General features: G+C 47.9%; 1 protein-coding gene across 1 annotated transcript in view; it reads left to right on the top strand.

The window, feature by feature from the left end:
* Positions 1–17,450, top strand: part of MYLK4 (myosin light chain kinase family member 4) — a 67,643-nt gene that overhangs the window by 37,011 nt on the left and 13,182 nt on the right. Inside the window, exons 2-8 of the mRNA XM_070464147.1 lie at positions 3,917–3,995; positions 7,819–7,924; positions 11,797–11,890; positions 11,971–12,080; positions 13,186–13,327; positions 16,330–16,400; positions 17,183–17,311. Coding sequence (XP_070320248.1) covers positions 3,917–3,995; positions 7,819–7,924; positions 11,797–11,890; positions 11,971–12,080; positions 13,186–13,327; positions 16,330–16,400; positions 17,183–17,311 — 731 coding nt within the window. The remainder of the gene's footprint in view (positions 1–3,916; positions 3,996–7,818; positions 7,925–11,796; positions 11,891–11,970; positions 12,081–13,185; positions 13,328–16,329; positions 16,401–17,182; positions 17,312–17,450) is intronic.

Raw genomic sequence — 17,450 nt, 5'->3', positions numbered from 1 at the left:
TACATTGCAAGAGGATTCTTTACCACTCAGCCAGCCCAGATCTTTAGGAGACGGGTCTTAATTTGCTCCCAATTAGTTCTAACCTGTTCTTTTAAATCGACAACGGCAGGCTGGAGAGGAGAGTGAAAGACAGGGTGTATTTTCAATATCTGTGTCTCTGGTCCACAACCTGACCCCCAAGGAGGAAGGGCAGACCAAGGGTCGGCCTCTCCCAAAACCTTGGGTCTTCACACCCCTGTTGAGGACCCTCTTGGTCACTCAGTTATAGCAGGGGTTTTTGGGGATGAGAAAACTTGCGTGCATGCCCAGCTGGTTTCAGTCGTGTCCAACTCTTTGAGACCCCATGGACTGTAGCCCACCAGGCTCATGGGATTTCCCAGGTGAGAACACTGGAGTGGGACGTCATTTCCTTCTCCCAGGATCTTTCCAACCCAGAAATAGGACCCGAATCTCCTGCGGCTCCTGCATTGGCCGGTGGACTCTATACCACTTGAACTACCTGGGAAGCCCAAACCAAACTTGAAAGTGTGTAGTGTACGTCAAGTCTTAGTCCGTGAGGAGTGGTCGGGGGGCGCATCTGAGCAGGGCTGGTCCCACGCACCTCTCGCTGGAGGGGCAGTGAGCCGGGCAGTGTGCTGCCTTTTTACAAAACTGCTGATTCATCTTGTAATCAAATGAGACTAAAATCACCCAGGTCTCTGCCCTTGACAGAGGCTCCCATTAGGCTTTCCCGAGCCAACACCGTTGATTCTGGCCTCTCTCCTGACACACACCTGGGAGTAGCCTTCTTTCCTTGGTGGACTCACCAAGAGGCGTCGGTCTTCTTGGCAGGGTCGTCTTCTCGTGTGGCCGTCTGACTGCCCCTGACGTTTTCTGCAGCCCGGGGTGTGTCTGCCCACTAACTCTGAGGTCCAGGTCGGCACTTCCCTCCCAGGTTCGGTCCTATCCTGTCCTGCCAGGCCCGGCACATTGCTCAGCGGGTCGTATCTACCGGGGACTGTAGGAAGTTTTCTCCCTTAAGGCCCAAGGAGTTTGCATGTGCGCCGAAGATGAAGAGGGCCAGATTTCTCTTACAAATGATTTCTACAGTCATCTTCCAGGAGCAGGCGAGGAGACACAGTTTTAATATTTCTTCTGAAAATTCTTTCCTTTGTCTTCTTTTAGGCTCTGTATTTCTCTCTCCCCTGTGAGGTGCCTAACCAAAGTTTAACAATGTAACATTACAGCTTTTATAATTTTGCTTTTGTATTTCTAAGGCATTAGGCTAAAGTTACCCAGAGTGTTCACAGTTGGCACCTCAATAACAGTAGTATGCCCTCAGCTTAGCGTATAGGCAGTTAGTTTGGTTGTGTCCCATTGAGATGTTAAGAAAACAGTTTTCTGAGGCAGCTATAATCCCCCCGCACAGAGCTTCGGCGATCCCGTAACTTCAGCTCAGGGATGCAGACTGTCAGTGGCGCCCGGGGAGCCCGATTTCAGTGGCGCAGCCTGACGGGGCGTTTCTGCCCTGCCATCAGAGTCTGGTAACTACGTCTTCCTTCTCGCACGTGGGCTCGGCAGGCCGTCGTGCGGTGCTGCGGAGCGGAGTGCGGGGAAAGGTCTGTGCCCTGGTGAGGACGGTGCACGGACTCAAAGCTTCACCCTGAAGCTTCTGCTCAAACAGCAAGGAGAACTGCAGCTGCTGCGTGCTTGGAGCTCGCCGGGTCCAGGCTCCTCTAGATGTCAGTGTGACACAGGGAAACAGCCTGTGGCAACGCGGGAAGACCTTACATTGTTCAAGGGTAGAGCGAACCTGATACACAACGGAAGGGGAAGAATAGAGCCTCGCTGGGAAACTGGATTCTGACCTTCCTCAGAATCAGTAGTTCTCCTGTTGGTCAAATCAGACCTAGCACCTAGCGTGTCCTGTGGGCACCCACCACCGACATGGAGATGTCCCTGGAGGCAGCAGCTGGGGCCAGCATGCCACATTATCCAGTTTGCATATTTTGATAGACTGAAATCCACTGACACACACCAGTTTTCTTTCCTAAGTTCACCAGTGCTTTTACCATCACATTCATGCCATCCAGTATAAATCCAGAAGAACAACACCTGCCCACCAGGGGTTTTCACTGCAAAAGAGAGGCAGTGAAAGACAAAGCTATCAAATATCTCAATTTGTTAAACTACCTTATCTGACTCATTTTCAAAACCTGAATGAAATTCTCTTTCTCTCCTTCCATGTTAATTCTGATCTTCTGACCAATGAATATTTATTTCTTTACTTGTTTCTATTTGATGGCATTTTCTTGTAACCTTTCATCTTGGTTCCTGTGGTGCTGGCTGTATTGGTAGATATTCCATCAATATCAATGATATACCTTGCCTATAATCTACTTCTTTTTTCAGAGTGACAGTACCAGCTGTAGTTATGACTTAAAATCCTGTTTATGCCATTTCTGAATTATATAACCCTGTGAAATTATCCGACTGTTTTATAAAATGGAGTTAGTAGCATCTATCTCAAAGTGTTGCTATGAGGAACCAGAAATTAATGATGTAATGGGCTTAGAAACATGCCTGGTATGTAGTCAGTACTTAGTATATACTAGCCACTGCCATCATCACCATCATCTTTAGCAGCCACAGCATTATCATCACCACTATCACCATCATCACCTCCACCAACATTATATCCCTGAGTAAATGCCAGGGATTCAAAGATGAATCTGTCTTTTTGCCCACTCGAGCCCTACAATCTAGTAGGAAGCTGATGATGAAAACATGGAGAAAGCGTTGAGTGCTTTTTGGGGTGGGGGATGTGCTGACCACTGTGCTTGTACATAAGGGGAAGCTGAAGGACGTGGGCCTGGCTTTCACTAAAAGAGAGAAAATTCCAGACTACCAGGCTCTAATCTCTAATTTTGGTTTTCCGCAGGATTTACTAAACATGCCTCTGTGTTTGAAGGTCTTTATCTGAAAAATGAAAATGCTCTGAACCTATTGGACTGCCTCTTGGGTTGTTTAAAAGCACACTTATAATTTGTCTTGATATCCATGACCTGCACTTACATAGTGTTTCATGCCTGCAAGTCACCCACAGGCAAATTTTGCTCTTTCCGAAGTAAAGAAAAAAAAGACTGATTCTTTGAACATCCATAGAATTTCATTAATTTATAGTGCATAACTTCAGAACTTGTGATAATTTGGATGGATTGGGCTAATGTTTACCTTTTATGTGGTATTTAAAAAGGGTTTGTAAACTAATTCAGAGAAAGGACTGCAAGAAGAATGCTCATCTCCTTAGAAAGGGGCCATCTGTTCTAAGTGGTATAGAAGCCTCTTTTATGAAAGCTTACTGTAGTCTTCTACTTTCTAATTTGCAAAACCCATTCACATATAGCCTCTGATTTTTATTTGATTTATACGTGAACAATAGCAAGACAGAATAAACAAAGGTCAAGGGTAACATACACATTGTCAGTATCCTTTAATCTATCCAAGAAGATGAGCCTTCTTCTACAAACAATGCCAGAGTTTTATAAAACTTCTTTTAAAATAGTTCATCCACTTTCAAATACTCTAGTTGCTACAGGGCTTCATCAATTCAGACTGTTCTGCCCTCTAAATTGTTATTTATTTTTGGTATTTTTGTCTGTGCTTGAATTGTGTAATGTAGTGGTTCTCAATCTGGGGTGAATTTGTCTACCAGAGACATTTAGCAATTTCTGGAGGCATTGATTTTGGATATTTCACCTGGGGGTACTGTAGACATCTGGTGGGCAGATGCCAGAGATGCTGGCAAACATCCTGTAATTCTAGAGACATTCCCCATAATAAAAAATAAAATAAAAAGCATCCGGAGTCCTGTGGTCAACAGAGCCTGCTCTGACGTGTCGTTCACGTTGCTGATTACTCCATCGTGTCCCCACAGGCTAAGGAGCGAGTGTGGCCACTCCCCGGCCTGAAGGACGCAGCACCTGCCGCCGACGACAGGACAGCGGCCCCCGCAGGTAATCCTTCCGTTAGATTAGGCGTTGATGAACGAAGAGAGCTCTGTTACACAGTCCTGTCGTTGTTGTTCTTATCCGGAGGAAGTCATACTTTCGTGAAGCCCTGTGTTGGGTCAAGTGCTGCTTGAATACCTTTATCTGATTGGCTTTGGGTTCTCCTCGCTGCGAACCAGAGAAGCTTTGGAGGCCCAGCCCCCAGTCCGGTGACCACATGCTCCCCTACTTTTCATTCCAAAGCTCGTATCTGCTGATAAAGAGAAGCCTGAATAAAGGTGCCATTCTGTGAGGCCAGAATGACACCGGTCACGTGCGACCTTCATTAAAATATTTTGTGTCCTATGGTGGCTTTTAGAGAGATCTTCCCAGAAGAACCTGCCCTCCTCTGAGGAAGAAACGTTTAACAAGCTTGACGAGAAGCAGGCCGAGAAGACCCCTGCGTCTCTAGCGCAGAGAAGTTCCGCCGCATTTCAGACAGACAGACCCCATGATGAACCGGGAGATTCTGCCCTCAGAAATTCCACAGAGCCGAGAGACAGTGAGGACGCTTCACGCCCAGGGAGCCTGAGCCGACAGGAAGCTCGCAGCTCTGGGGCTGAGCGAGGCTCTGCGGGTAGAAGTGAGAGTCTGGTGTTGGAAGGGGAGGAAAAGGGTCTCCGCGCCAAGAGAGAGCCTGGTGACGGAGCATCCAAAGAAGATGGAGGATGCGAGATTCCACACAGAACAGGGCTGGGCAGGAGTTCAAATAAAGAGCAGTGTGTTGATAGAACAAATGGTGGTCAGCTCCACGAAAGGTAGGGTTTGCAGCGTTTGCATCCGCAACCGCCATTTTCTGCAGATCCAGGTGCCATTGTAATTTAAGGCCAGACTGAAGGATAACTGGAGGGACTCTTCAAAATGACAGTTTAGAAGCCGCTTCCCCAGTGGCGTGGATTTTTCTTGCCATTATTTTTTCTTCTTGCTGTGACATTTTCAGGCAGTTTATCACTTTCTATGTCTGCTGCCAAATGATAGACAGATATGGTGATTCCTGACAATCGCATTTTGTACTTTCTAAACATCAAGTAAACGTTTCTTATTTTTAGCAATATAGAGCACATCCTTCCTAACTGAGCATTGACCAGATTGATCAAATGGTACATTAGCTGCTTCACAAGTATTGTGAGGACTGAGTGCGAAGTAGGTTATTTAATGCTTCTTCCTCATCTGCGAAGTTTCACATAGAAATTCAGGCAATTACGCAGCCAATTAAAATGAATGAATCTATGTTGTGATGAACCAAGAATCTACTTGAAACAAAGAGCACCCAGATCTAACCATTCTGTGGTGTTTTTTAAGGATTGCAGATATAATTCTTATTTCCTTTTTGAATAATGTATTTTGGAAGCTATTTATAAAGAAGTCTAATTTTTCAAGAGTTAAATGTAAATGCTAATGTTTACGAAGGAAGTCCATCACTGAAGAGATGGGTTTAGTAGAGTCTGGAGGTGTCGGAAAGTGGACATTAGTTCAGCTCTTTCACCAGGAGAGGCTCCTCTCACTGCTGGTCCTATTCAGAGGCCATTGCTTTTCTTTTTTTAGTGCGCTTTAATGCAGTGGTTTCCCTCTTCTTTAAGGAAGAAAGTGAAAAATGAAGATCAAATTAGTTAGGGAGTCATGAAATGACTGCTGTTGAAAAGGGTCAGTGGACTAACTCGGGGTCGCCGTGAGGTCACTGGGGAACGTCTCTAGGATGTGGGCTATCTCCAGCTGCTTGGGATGACGGGGCGCACCCATCTCCATCTCTCCCCAAACTCTGACGTCGCCAGCTCCCTGTCTCGAAGCTTACGTCCCATCAGCGAAGCATCGTCGCGAGGAAGCTTTCCTGCTCAGAAATGTGACCATCTGAGGGTTTTCCCTTGGGAATGCTGAGAGCTGTGGCTGGATTCTATTTTCCAGGCGTGTCAGCTCCGTAAAAGCCGCGCCCCCGTCACGAGCCGTGGGAAAGGCAGGGACAAGACCCATCTTGCAGAAAGCTGATCCAACAAAGGCCTCGGGAGGCGGGAAGAGGAGAGGCGGCGAGGAGAGCTTGGTCCAGGAGGAGAGCAAGGAGAGCAAGATCGATGCCGCGGGTAAAGGAGCCGGGGACGCTCGGAGCAGACCACAAGCCAGTCGCGCTGGGGACTCCCTGCAAGGCAGAGCCCCCGCGCCCTCTGGAGCAGAGGCCCCCAGGCAGCAAGCTCTGGAGACCCCCCTGGGTAGGAAATGGCTTTGGTTCCAGCCCTTTAAAGCATCGTAACCTTGTCCAGCAAGCATTTCTGACTAAATTTCACTTAGACTAATGTCCTGCAGGAGACCCTACAACATGACGATACCATCTGTGTTTGTAACTCCATCACTGTTTTGGGGGGCAGTGAAGAGACAAGTGCCACCATGAGGAATCTGTCCTAGCTTCTTCATTTTTCAGCATATTTATGGTGTGAGAGGAGAATATCCTTGTCAGATCAGATGCCCAGAGATTAATATCATTATCTGAATCTTAAAAAATATGTACTCTTGACAGAGTGCCTAGCACAAGATAAGTGTTTAAGGATTACATTTTGAATAAATGCGAATTTCTAAAAGCAAAAATATCATCGGCTCACTTCCCTCTGTACCCTTTGGACACGTAAGAAGCTGCATTTGGTAGGTGATTAAATAATGAATAAATGGAGAAATGAATAGGTTCATGGCAAGAAAAGTTTTATAGTAATTCTGGAAAAGTGAAAAGTATGCTGGAAGAATATTAGTGAGTAACTATGTATTTTAGGGCCTTCCAAGCTGGCGCAGTGGTAAAGAACATTCCAGCTGATGCAGTTTGATCAGACACCAGTTTGATCCCTGGGTTGGGAAGATCCCTGGAGGGGGAAATGGCAACCCACTCCAGTATTCTTGCCTGGGAAATCCTACGGACAGAGGAGCCTGGCAGACTACAGTCCCATGGGATCACAAAGAGTTGGACATGACTTAGCGACTAAACAACAATGTATTTTAGAACAGATCCTGCTGTAGACTGGAGGTTAAACACTTAGGCTGGAACATGAAAATGGGAGAAATTTGCGAGCTGGAGAATATACTCTGAGCCAGTGTCACTGGGTGTTTTGTTTCTAGTCAGGAAAAATTCATCTTTAAGCTTTGTGCTTAGTCGCTCAGCTGTGTCTGACTCTCTGCGACCCTGCGGATTGCAGCCCACCAGGCTCCTCTGTCCATGGGATTCTCCGGGCAAGAACACTGGAGCGGGTAGCCTTTCCCTTCTCCAGGGGATCTTCCAAACCCAGGGATCGAACCCAGGTCTCCTGCATTGCAGGTGGACTCTTTACCAGCTGAGCCACCAGGGAAGCCCCTTGAAGCTTTAAATGTGTCTTAAATAAAGGCTAAAATATTTTGGAAAGTCATGTTTAGTAATATCAAACCTTTCAATGACGGAAGAAATTTTTCATTTTTTTTTCTCTCTAATTAAAATTATGGACTTTATCAATTGTGCTTTTGAAAAAATGGGTCAAACAGTGTCAGGGATTTGAGTGTAAATGACTCAGATCTGGAAGCATTACCTGTTTGGGCATTATATGGAGATCTTTGATTATTTCGTTGTTTCTGAACGCTGCCCTGAAGAAGGTGGGGACCAAGGTCCTGACAACCTTTCTCAAAAGTGTCAGGTGTCACCTTCATGATCCACAAATCACCATATGAAATGAAGATCTATGTTCCCGGGTCTTTTGAAATCCAGGGGGCCGCTTGCGTTTTGCTTCTAAACGAGCACGTTGGCACATGGGGTGCTTCTTATCAGCCTTCTCCTCTCGCCTCCCAGCTGACGCCCCAGCACCGCCCGCGCCCTTTGACCACCGCATTGTGACGGCCAGGCAGGCCGCGGTCAACAGCTTCTACACCGTGAGCAGGACCGAGATCTTAGGAGGGTGAGTGACGCGCCTCTTCAGCACTCTCTTGACAAGGAAGAAAGACTGCTTTCAAAGACACAGGTCTTTTTAAAAATTTTTACGTGTTTTATCTTTTTAATTTTACTTTTTTTGGTTTTTGTACTGAATTTTCATATTTTTAAATTTATATTGGAGTATAGTTAATTTATAATGTGTTAGTTTTGGGTGTACAGAAAAGTGGTTCAATTACATCTATATTTATCTATTCTTTTTCAGATTCTTTTCCGTTGCAGGTTATTATAGAATATTGAGTAGAGTTCCGTGTGCTATACAATAGGTCCTTGTTGGATATCTATTTTATATATAGTGATGTTTATAGGTTAACCCTGAACTCCTAATTTAGAACCACACCACCCACCTTTCCCCTTTGGTAACTGTAAGTTTCTTTTCTAGGTGTGTGAGTCTGTTTCTGCTTTGTAAATAAGTTAAAAGTATCGTATTTTTAGACCCCATATATAAGTGATATCATGCTGTTTGATTTCTCTGTCTGACTTAGTTCACTTGGCGTGATGATCTCTAGGTCTATCCATGTTGCTGCAAATGGCATTATTTCCTTCTTTTTATGACTGAGTGATATGTATAGGCTGCAATCAAGACTGCTGAGAGAAATATCAATAACCTCAGATATGCAGATGACACCACCCTTATGGCAGAAAGTGAAGAACTAAAGAGCCTCTTGATGAAAGTGAAAGAGGAGAATGAAAAAGTTGGCTTAAAGCTCAACATTCAGAAAACTAAGATCATGGCATCCAGTCCCATCAGTTCAGTTCAGTTCAGTTCAGTTCAGTTGCTCAGTTGTGTCCGACTCTTTGTGACCCCATGAACTGCAGCACACCAGGCCTCCCTGTCCATCACCAACTCCCAGAGTTTACCCAAACTCATGTCCACTGAGTTGGTAATGCTATCCAACCATCTAATCCTCTGTTGTCCCCTTCTCCTCCTGCCTTCAATCTTACCCAACATCAGGGTCACTTCAAATGAGTCAGCTCTTTGCATCAGGTGGCCAAAATATTGGAGTTTCAGCTTCAACATCAGTCCTACCAATGAACACCCAGGACTGATCTCCTTTAGGATGGACTGGTTGGATCTCCTTGAAATCCAAGGGACTCTCAAGAGTCTTCTCCAACCCCACAGTTCAAAAGCATCAATTCTTTGGTGCTCAACTTTCTTTATAGTCCAACTCTACATCCATATATGACCACTGGAAAAACCATAGCCTTGACTAGTTGGACCTTGGTTGACAAAGTAATGTCTCTGCTTTTTAATATAAATGCTGTCTAGTTTGGTCATAACTTTCCTTCCAAGGAGTGGATGCCATGATCTTAGTTTTCTGAATGTTGAGCTTTAAGCCAACACTTCATGGCAGATGGATGGCATCACCAACTTGATGGACATGAGTTTGAGCAAGCTCCGGGAGTTGGTGATGGACAGGGAGGCCTGGCGTGCTGCAGTCCATGAGGATGGAAAGAGTCGGATACGACTGAGTTACTGAGCTGAACTGAATATATATCCACACATTCCTCATCCCCCATCTGTTGGTGGACGCTCCGCTGGCTTCCACGCCTCGGCTATTGTGAATAGTGCTGCTACAAACAGAGATGGGTCTTAAAGATTTCAGAGATGTCTGTCAGTCTCAACCAGAGAACCAGAAACATCATATACAGTTATTTTAAGTGATTTTAACCATTTCTGAAAATTGTCGCTGATGCCAGAAAGGTTGATGAGGTGACTACCCTCCGTGTTTCATCTGCTTCACTTTCCGTGTCATCCTGTCTGGAGTGAGAGGAAAGAGGTGTGAGTGAGTCTCCAGGAGGTTTAGAAGCTTGAACGCTGAGGAGCAAAGTGTAGAAATGCGTGAAGGCTGTTTATCTCATGGCACATTAAATATCTCATTAAATATATTTTTTTATCATCATTGGTTTTCCATTTGCACTGATAGCACCATTCATTTCAGTTGGTGACGTGCCTCCCTGAAGGGCTTGCTGGTAGGACATCCACACATACTCCCTCCCTGAAGGAGGCGAGTCCATCAGGAAGGAGGGTCCTTCCTCTCCTACCTCAGCCACGACCCCCCGTGAGGTCTTGTGACTTCCAGTATTAAGTTGACTCCCACCAGCAATCTATGTAGAGTAAGAGGCAGAAAGCAGGAAGATTGTACATGTATTCAACACATAGAAATTTACTTACAATATGGGGAAAGCACGTGTGGCTCTTAGCACAGGTGTTTCTGCCTGTGGTCAGGGGTGCGGCTGACTCTGCAAAGCCCCTCCTGGCTTTTCCCATCCCACGGCTCCTTTGCCATCTGTCACGGGACGCACCCGAACTTTCTCCTTCTTGGCTGGCAGAGAGGCCCCCCGGCCTGTGAGGATGGTTGAGGGGGACGGGGCTTTCGGAGCAGGTAGCGGTGCCTGAGGCCCCCTAGTTTCACGGCAAGCATTAGCTTATCAGGGTCTCGAGGGACGGGGGTGGCAAGCCAGCCCCTGTCTCTCTAAAGGAGAAAAGTTATTTGCAGAAGCGGCTTTGGAGCAACCCCAGGGTTTGTGTGTGTTTCTGGTCGAGGTCTCTCGGTGACTCTCAGAGTCTCCTTCCTGCCTCTTTGGGCCACATTTCCAGCCACCCATTGCCCCGTCCCGGGCTCAGTGAGGAATTAGAGGGGCAGTTAGCTGGGCATGCTGACCTCATCAGCGGGGACCTCCTCTCAGTCAGGGGCGAGTCGAGATGCAGCCTCTTGTCCTGCATTGTCGGCGGAGCCACAGCCCGGGGCCTGGACGCCGGGGCCCCACACGCCGCGGCAGGCCCCTCCGTTTTCCCGGGGTACTCTCCCCACCTGTGGTCTGTGGGGTGATTAGAGTTGCTGCTCACCATGGTCAATTATTCCTAGCATGAGGTTATCAGCCTGGCGGGCCAGCAGGGACCCTGTGAGGCCACCTCCCGCCCCAGGCCTTGCAGGGTGAAGCCTGCCAGAGGGGCGGACGGAGGCGCTGAAGCTGAGCAGTGACGGACGTGGCACCACGGCTGGGCCAGGCCGATCCGGGGGCCATTGCTAATTAAGGGGAAAAGCCCGTTCTTAATGAGCAGCCACATCTGAAGCGCCTGGAGCTGTGTTCATGGGCTCCAGGAGAGAGAGCACGTCTGGAACAGTGGGTGGGATTGAGGTCACACTTGGCGTTGCTTTCGGTAATGTCACCCCCACCCCTGCCCCAGGATGCATCCTGCTTCTGTGCAGGGAGTGTGGCTGAGTGGGGTGGGCTGGGGTGACCTTCCCCAGCTCCCCGGCCATTACACTGAGTCAGGAATCACAGCAAGCAAGTCAAATGGGAAGACTGCTCATGAGTGTGTATTTGGGGAGGTGGTGACGTTTGTAAGAAGCTGCCTTACGAAGTGCATTTAAATTGATATCCAAGCTAAAGTGTGTAGTGTCTGCTTTGATTAAATGTGTCTATATGCAATTTTGTGATTACTTCTTATTTATTTATATGCAGTTTCCAAAAATAATCTGATTTCCCCGACCAACAGCCTGTATCATTCTTATGCTTAGAGAACCTAGCTTGTTAGATTCACATGCATTCAGAAAGATTCTATTTTCTATACAATAGAAGCCCTCAAATGTTAGGGTGCATGAGAACCACCCAAGAGATGTGAAAGTGCAGCTTCTGGGGCCTTCTCCAGGCTTCCTGCTTCAGGAGGGCCCAGGTGACCCTGAGGCCAGAACTTGACCTGTTCCAGGAGATTTGGCAACGGTAGGGGCACGTCAGGCTTGCTCACTCAAGTCAGAGAGGGGTGCTGAAAAGCCTCAGCTTCCACCAGGTGGGGACAGAGCCTCACCCGGGCCACGTCCTCTTCTCCCGCAGCGGGCGCTTCGGCCAAGTTCACAAGTGTGAGGAGAAGGCCACGGGCCTGAAGCTGGCGGCCAAGATCATCAAGACCAGGGGCGTGAAGGACAAGGTAAGGGCCGCGCAGTGGACGCCGCGGGCTGCCGCCCCCCCCCCCCCCCACCAGCACTAAACCAGCCCTCCCTCTGCTAGGACGACGTGAGGAACGAGATCAGCGTCATGAACCAGCTGGACCACGTGAACCTCATCCAGCTCTACGACGCCTTCGAGTCTAAGAACGACATCGTCCTGGTCATGGAGTAGTACGTCCCCCACCCCCTCCCCATCCTACACACACATCCGGGCCCTCAGCACGCCGCCCTGTCCTGCCTCCAGCTGCTGGACCCTGCTGGACCCTGGGATTCTGACTCGCATGTGTCAGAATTGCATCTGCCGCGGGATGGAAATTACTCAGGAAAGGGTTTCCACGTGAGATTCTGTTGCTAAGCAGCAGGATGACCACACAGATTTAGCTTCAAACATGAGCTGAACTATCGAGGCCCCAGCTTAACTCTTGCTCTGGACACCCTGGAGCAGTGAGCCTTGAACTGTGTCCTACTTGTGACCTGATGGCGAAAACAAAACTCGTGCCAGACTCTTACAAGTAGAGCTAAGAGGCTTCTGTTTAACATCACCTTTCTAGGGCCTGCCCTCGTGGTCCAGTGGTTAAGACGTCCCCTCACCATGCAAGGGCTTCGGGTTCAATCCCTGGTCTGGCAGCTAAACATAAACATAAAACAGAAGCAGTGTTGTAACAAATTCAATAAAGACTTTAAAAATGGTCCACATCAAAAAAAAAAAACTTAAAAAAATTGTAAAAAATGAAATTAAATCTCCTTTATAAAAAATTGAGTGTTTAGTTAGAAAGTGAGTCATTCTACCAACACTGAATCTGCGCTTGTGACTCATTTCACCTCCCCACCCCCAGCCCCCACTTCGGGTTTTGCTTGTCATTGTGTGATAGGAATTTCGGATATTAAAACATCCAGCATGAGCTCCACATAAGCACTTTACTGCTGAAATCAGCCTAACCTTCCCGAGGAGTTTGGAATTCCCTCCATCCCTGCCTTCCTACGTCCTCTTGGGCCTCCATGCTCCTTAGGAGATGGCAGAGGTGGGCAGACCCACCCTTAGAGATGGACAGACCCACCCCAGAGCCGCAGCCCCTGCAAGGGAGGGGCTTTGAGACTTTCCATTTGAGCAAGTGGTGGTGGCTCCAGCGACGGCCGTCACCGTCAGAGGCATCTTATCGAGGAGGTAGAGAGACGCAGCTGCAGATGCATCCCGTGGGCAGGTCAGCAGCGCTCCGACGCAGAGAGCAGGTGCCTGTCGAGGGCGCTGACTGGGGACTCGCCCCCTCCCCCGCAGCGTGGACGGAGGCGAGCTCTTCGACCGCATCATCGACGACAACTGCAGCCTGACGGAGTTCGACACCATCCTGTTCATCAGGCAGATATGCGAGGGGATAAGACACATGCACCAGATGTACATCCTGCACTTGGACCTGAAGGTAGGCTGCGCTCCTCCTCAGAGGGCACGCGAGCCTTTCCCTCAGGTGGGTCCGTGGGCCCCGCGAGTACAGGATGCCGGCCTGGGAGACAGAGCCTGTCGCTGGGTACGTATTCAGGAGTTTGAAAACTCCGGACTCTTAGCTTCATCTCCCTGATCTCAGTGAAGACATGCTTGTCTCCGACCTTAGGCCCTGCTGCTCAGAGTCTTCCTCTAAGCTGCTTATGTTAAAGGAACTCACAGGAAGCTGGTTTCCACCATCACCATCACCCCATCACCATCACCCCCATCACCATCACCCCATCACCATCACCATCACCCCATCACCATCACCCCCATCACCATCACCATCACCATCACCCCCATCACCCCCATCACCCCCATCACCATCACCATCACCATCACCCCCATCACTATCACCCCCATCACCATCACCACCATCCTGGCTGCATCCTGGTTGCATCCCCTCATTATCAGTTTGAGTAGGTGGGAGGAATTTTAGCTAACTCAGAGTTCCCTGGTTGTGGTCAAACTTCCCAACTCTCCAGAATCCCCAGCAGTCCTCTAAAACCCTCCAGGAGGCTCTGGACTTTAGGGATTATTTTTCTATGAGCCTGCTAGAGTCGGGAGGAGAATGGTATGGCAGAATGGGACCCAGGGGGAGGTGCTGAGAGCTGAGGGGCAGAAGGGTGGTGGGTGGGGCTGGGCACCACCCTGGGAGCCGTGCGAACCTGTTGTAAACAGTGGGAAGCTCACCCTCTTTCTCCTCTTATTTTACGACCTTTCCCGCTCGCTCTCTCTCCCATTATGAAGTCCCTGTAATGGGACTGTGCATAGTTACAACCAGCGAAATACGGGGCCCAATGACTCTGAGCAGCTCTCACATCATCAAGTGCATCTTCTTGTGTGGCTCCGTCGTTTCCTCACTTCCCTGTTTGCACAGTGTGACACTGAGATAAAATATACATTCTGTAGAACATACCATCTACTGCAAGTCATCAGGGATTGCAGAGGTAAATAAATTCAGCTTCCTTGAAGAGGTTTCCATGGGCCTCCGTTCCTGTAACTTGGCTCCTCTCACCGTCCTGATTTACGTGCTTGCCTCTCCCATCCACAGGGCAGGGGGAAGTGGTCGATAGGATGACAGAGCCAGAGGTTAACAGTCATTAGCAGAGCCCATGGTTATGGACCAGTTTGATGATGCATACTTTCACGGAGCATTTTCATTGAGTGTAGATACTCTCCAAATATCCCTACAGGGGTTTGATTGGCAGCTGAAGCGAGGACCTGCCCTGTCGTAAGTCAAACAGCTCCATATGCGGCTTCATAATGTTGATTGAGGACTTGCAATGGGCAGTTTTAGTTGTGGCTCAAATGTAAAGATGCAATAAAGGCGACAGCTGGATGGGTCATTAAGGCCCAGGCGCCCTTTCAGAAAGCTCCTTGGAAGGAGGGGGGCCAAAAATACCAAAGGCTTGTCTCTCTGTAGGGGAGATCATAGCTGACTTAAAGTGGTCTTCTTCCTGGATTTTTTGTGTTTTGTAAATCTTATTCAATGAATGTGCTTTAATTTTATAATTAGAAGAAAAATTAACTCTGAAGTGCCCTCAGAGCTGGGTTTTTTTTTTTAATATTCTTCAAATAATTCTTTTGTGTCATGGTGCTCTTTGGCAACTGGACAGCTTGATACATAATCAATCAGTTATGTGAGCACGGGGCCACGTCTTCCTGTGTAGCACCCACTTCTCTATAAATTGCCTTTGCCTAGAGACATCTGTTTTAGAGATATTTTAGAAAAAAAGCTTCCAATGACATTATGCCCAACCAAATGGACAATTGAATGTTGACAAGCAGACACTACTAGAGCAGGAAATGGCAACCCACTCCAGTTCTCTTGCTTGGGACAGAGGAGCCCCGCAGGCTACAGTCCATGGGGTAGCAAAGAGTCGGACACAACCCAGTGACTCAACCACCACCGCCAAGCCGGTACTCGCTCGTTTCGCCAAGTGTTGCTGTGTTTCTGATCTCAGTCTACCCTCTCCTCCATCTGGACAGGCAGGGTAGGGGGCAGCCATGACCCCATGTGAAGGGTGGGATGTGCAATCCTGGGCACTTGGCACCTCGGCTAATGCCCCCTCCTAGCGCTTAGGGAAGATTTGGGATTAGTTAGAGCTTGAGAGTTCAGGCAGTTCTTTGAAACCTCTATTTCTCTTTTAAGGATGACCTTGACTTTAAGTCAGATCCCTTATCTTTCCCACCCCTCGGGTCTCCCATCCTAACGAAGGTAGGTGCACTTGTCCGGTGTTCTAGAAATACCGAGTTGCAGTTCTATCTCCCTCTCTCCTCTGCACCCCAAGACCATCCCATTGGCAGGGCCAAGTCTTTCCAGAGGCAAACTCCAAGGGAAGGCTTAGTCAAGGCTTCTAGGCACTGAGGCCAAACTCAGCAAATCTCTAGCATTGCGGAGGATGAAGAATGGACGGGGGTGGAGGAGTCCCCCACTTACAGATGACTTTCCCATAGATTGAGCGCAGGCGGGCCTGGGGGTCAGGGCTGCTCATATTCGGGTGCGTGCTCAGCGCGGCTGGTGGAATGAAGCAGGCCATTTCTCCTGGAACTCATAAATCCTCGGGAAAAATATTCCTCCAAGAAAGGGAAATTCATACTTAATAATTTTCGGGGGGTGGATGTCAAGTCTGAGACGGCCTCCACCAGGCCGTTTGGAAAGTCCTGAGGCAGGAGGCCTTGGCCTGAACTCAGGCATGGTCGTCAACTGCAGAGCCGGTGGGGGAGGGAAGGCAAGGTCATGCAGGCTTGGCAGGGGCCCACAACCTCATCCACCACATAATTAAAGGAGAAAATACCCACACAGACAAGCCCGCCCCAAAGTGAAAGGCCTGATATGTTTTTCCTGAGCATCGTTGTATTTTTAGTTGTGGTTCAAGGACAATTTGAGTGAAGGATGGTTGTTTTCATTGCTAATGTGTCTCTTTCTCCTGGCAGCCTGAGAACATCCTGTGTGTGAATCGGGACACTAAACAAATAAAAATTATTGACTTTGGATTGGCCAGAAGGTACGTCAATTTGGACATAGGTGTATGAATTGAGTTAGAGAACATGACGGGTGATCTTTCTTTGCAAAGATAAATCTGATATACCCCTTGGTTTTGTATCCCTGTTTAGAATTAACCAAAATTACGTTTCAGCTTTACTTTGCTGGCTTCAGTATTTGAACGTTTAGGAGTTTCTTACAGTGCGTGCAAGAAAAATATGGAATATTAAAAGCTAGTATAGCGCAGTCATCAAATTTTAAGACAGTAATCCATAATTTGTAAGAGTTTGTTTTAGTCTTTTGTATTTGGTCCATCTGTAAAGCGAAGATTTACTTTATTTATTTATTTATTTTTGCGAAGATTTACTTTAAAAAGGAATTGTGTGAGCAGGATTGCCAAGGGTTCGGGCAGAGATGAGCTCCTTAAGGGAACAGAGTTTACAGGGACCTCAGTGCCTGAGTGCGACATCAGACGGTCGTGAACCGCTGCATCTTCTCTGTTCATTAAACTTGCTCAAGCCGTCGACAGGGCACAGTCTGTATCACGGCTCCTTCGGTCATGTTTCATAATTCAGGTGTTCTAATTATTCCGAGTGGCTTTTCTCACAAGCATTTCAGATTATTAAGGCTCTCTGGTGGGAAGCTTCGTTACCAGTTTTGGACACTGTCTCTGTAATGCATGATTTCCTTTAAAGGCTGTTTATGATAACTGTGCTGTGTGGCTGCAGTTACTTTGCTTATAGACTGCATCCTTTCTGTTTCCTCGAGTTTTGACAGACCCTCTTCATTCCTCCGTGTTGTCAGGTACAAACCCAGGGAGAAGCTGAAGGTGAACTTTGGAACTCCTGAATTCCTCGCCCCTGAAGTTGTGAACTACGATTTTGTCTCCTTTCCCACTGACATGTGGAGTGTGGGCGTCATCACCTACATGCTGTAAGCAGACCCCTCAGCCCCTTGGTCATTTGTTCTCAATTGCCATGCATATTCCATTTGCTACTTTGAATAAAGCCCTAAGTTAGATCTTTCAAAGATAAATAACTCTGCCCCATACTCAGGTACTTCCCATGTTCTG

This window comes from Odocoileus virginianus, unplaced genomic scaffold (assembly GCF_023699985.2).
Source record: "Odocoileus virginianus isolate 20LAN1187 ecotype Illinois unplaced genomic scaffold, Ovbor_1.2 Unplaced_Contig_19, whole genome shotgun sequence".
Taxonomy (NCBI): domain Eukaryota; kingdom Metazoa; phylum Chordata; class Mammalia; order Artiodactyla; family Cervidae; genus Odocoileus; species Odocoileus virginianus.
This window is presented reverse-complemented; position numbering and strand designations above follow the sequence as displayed.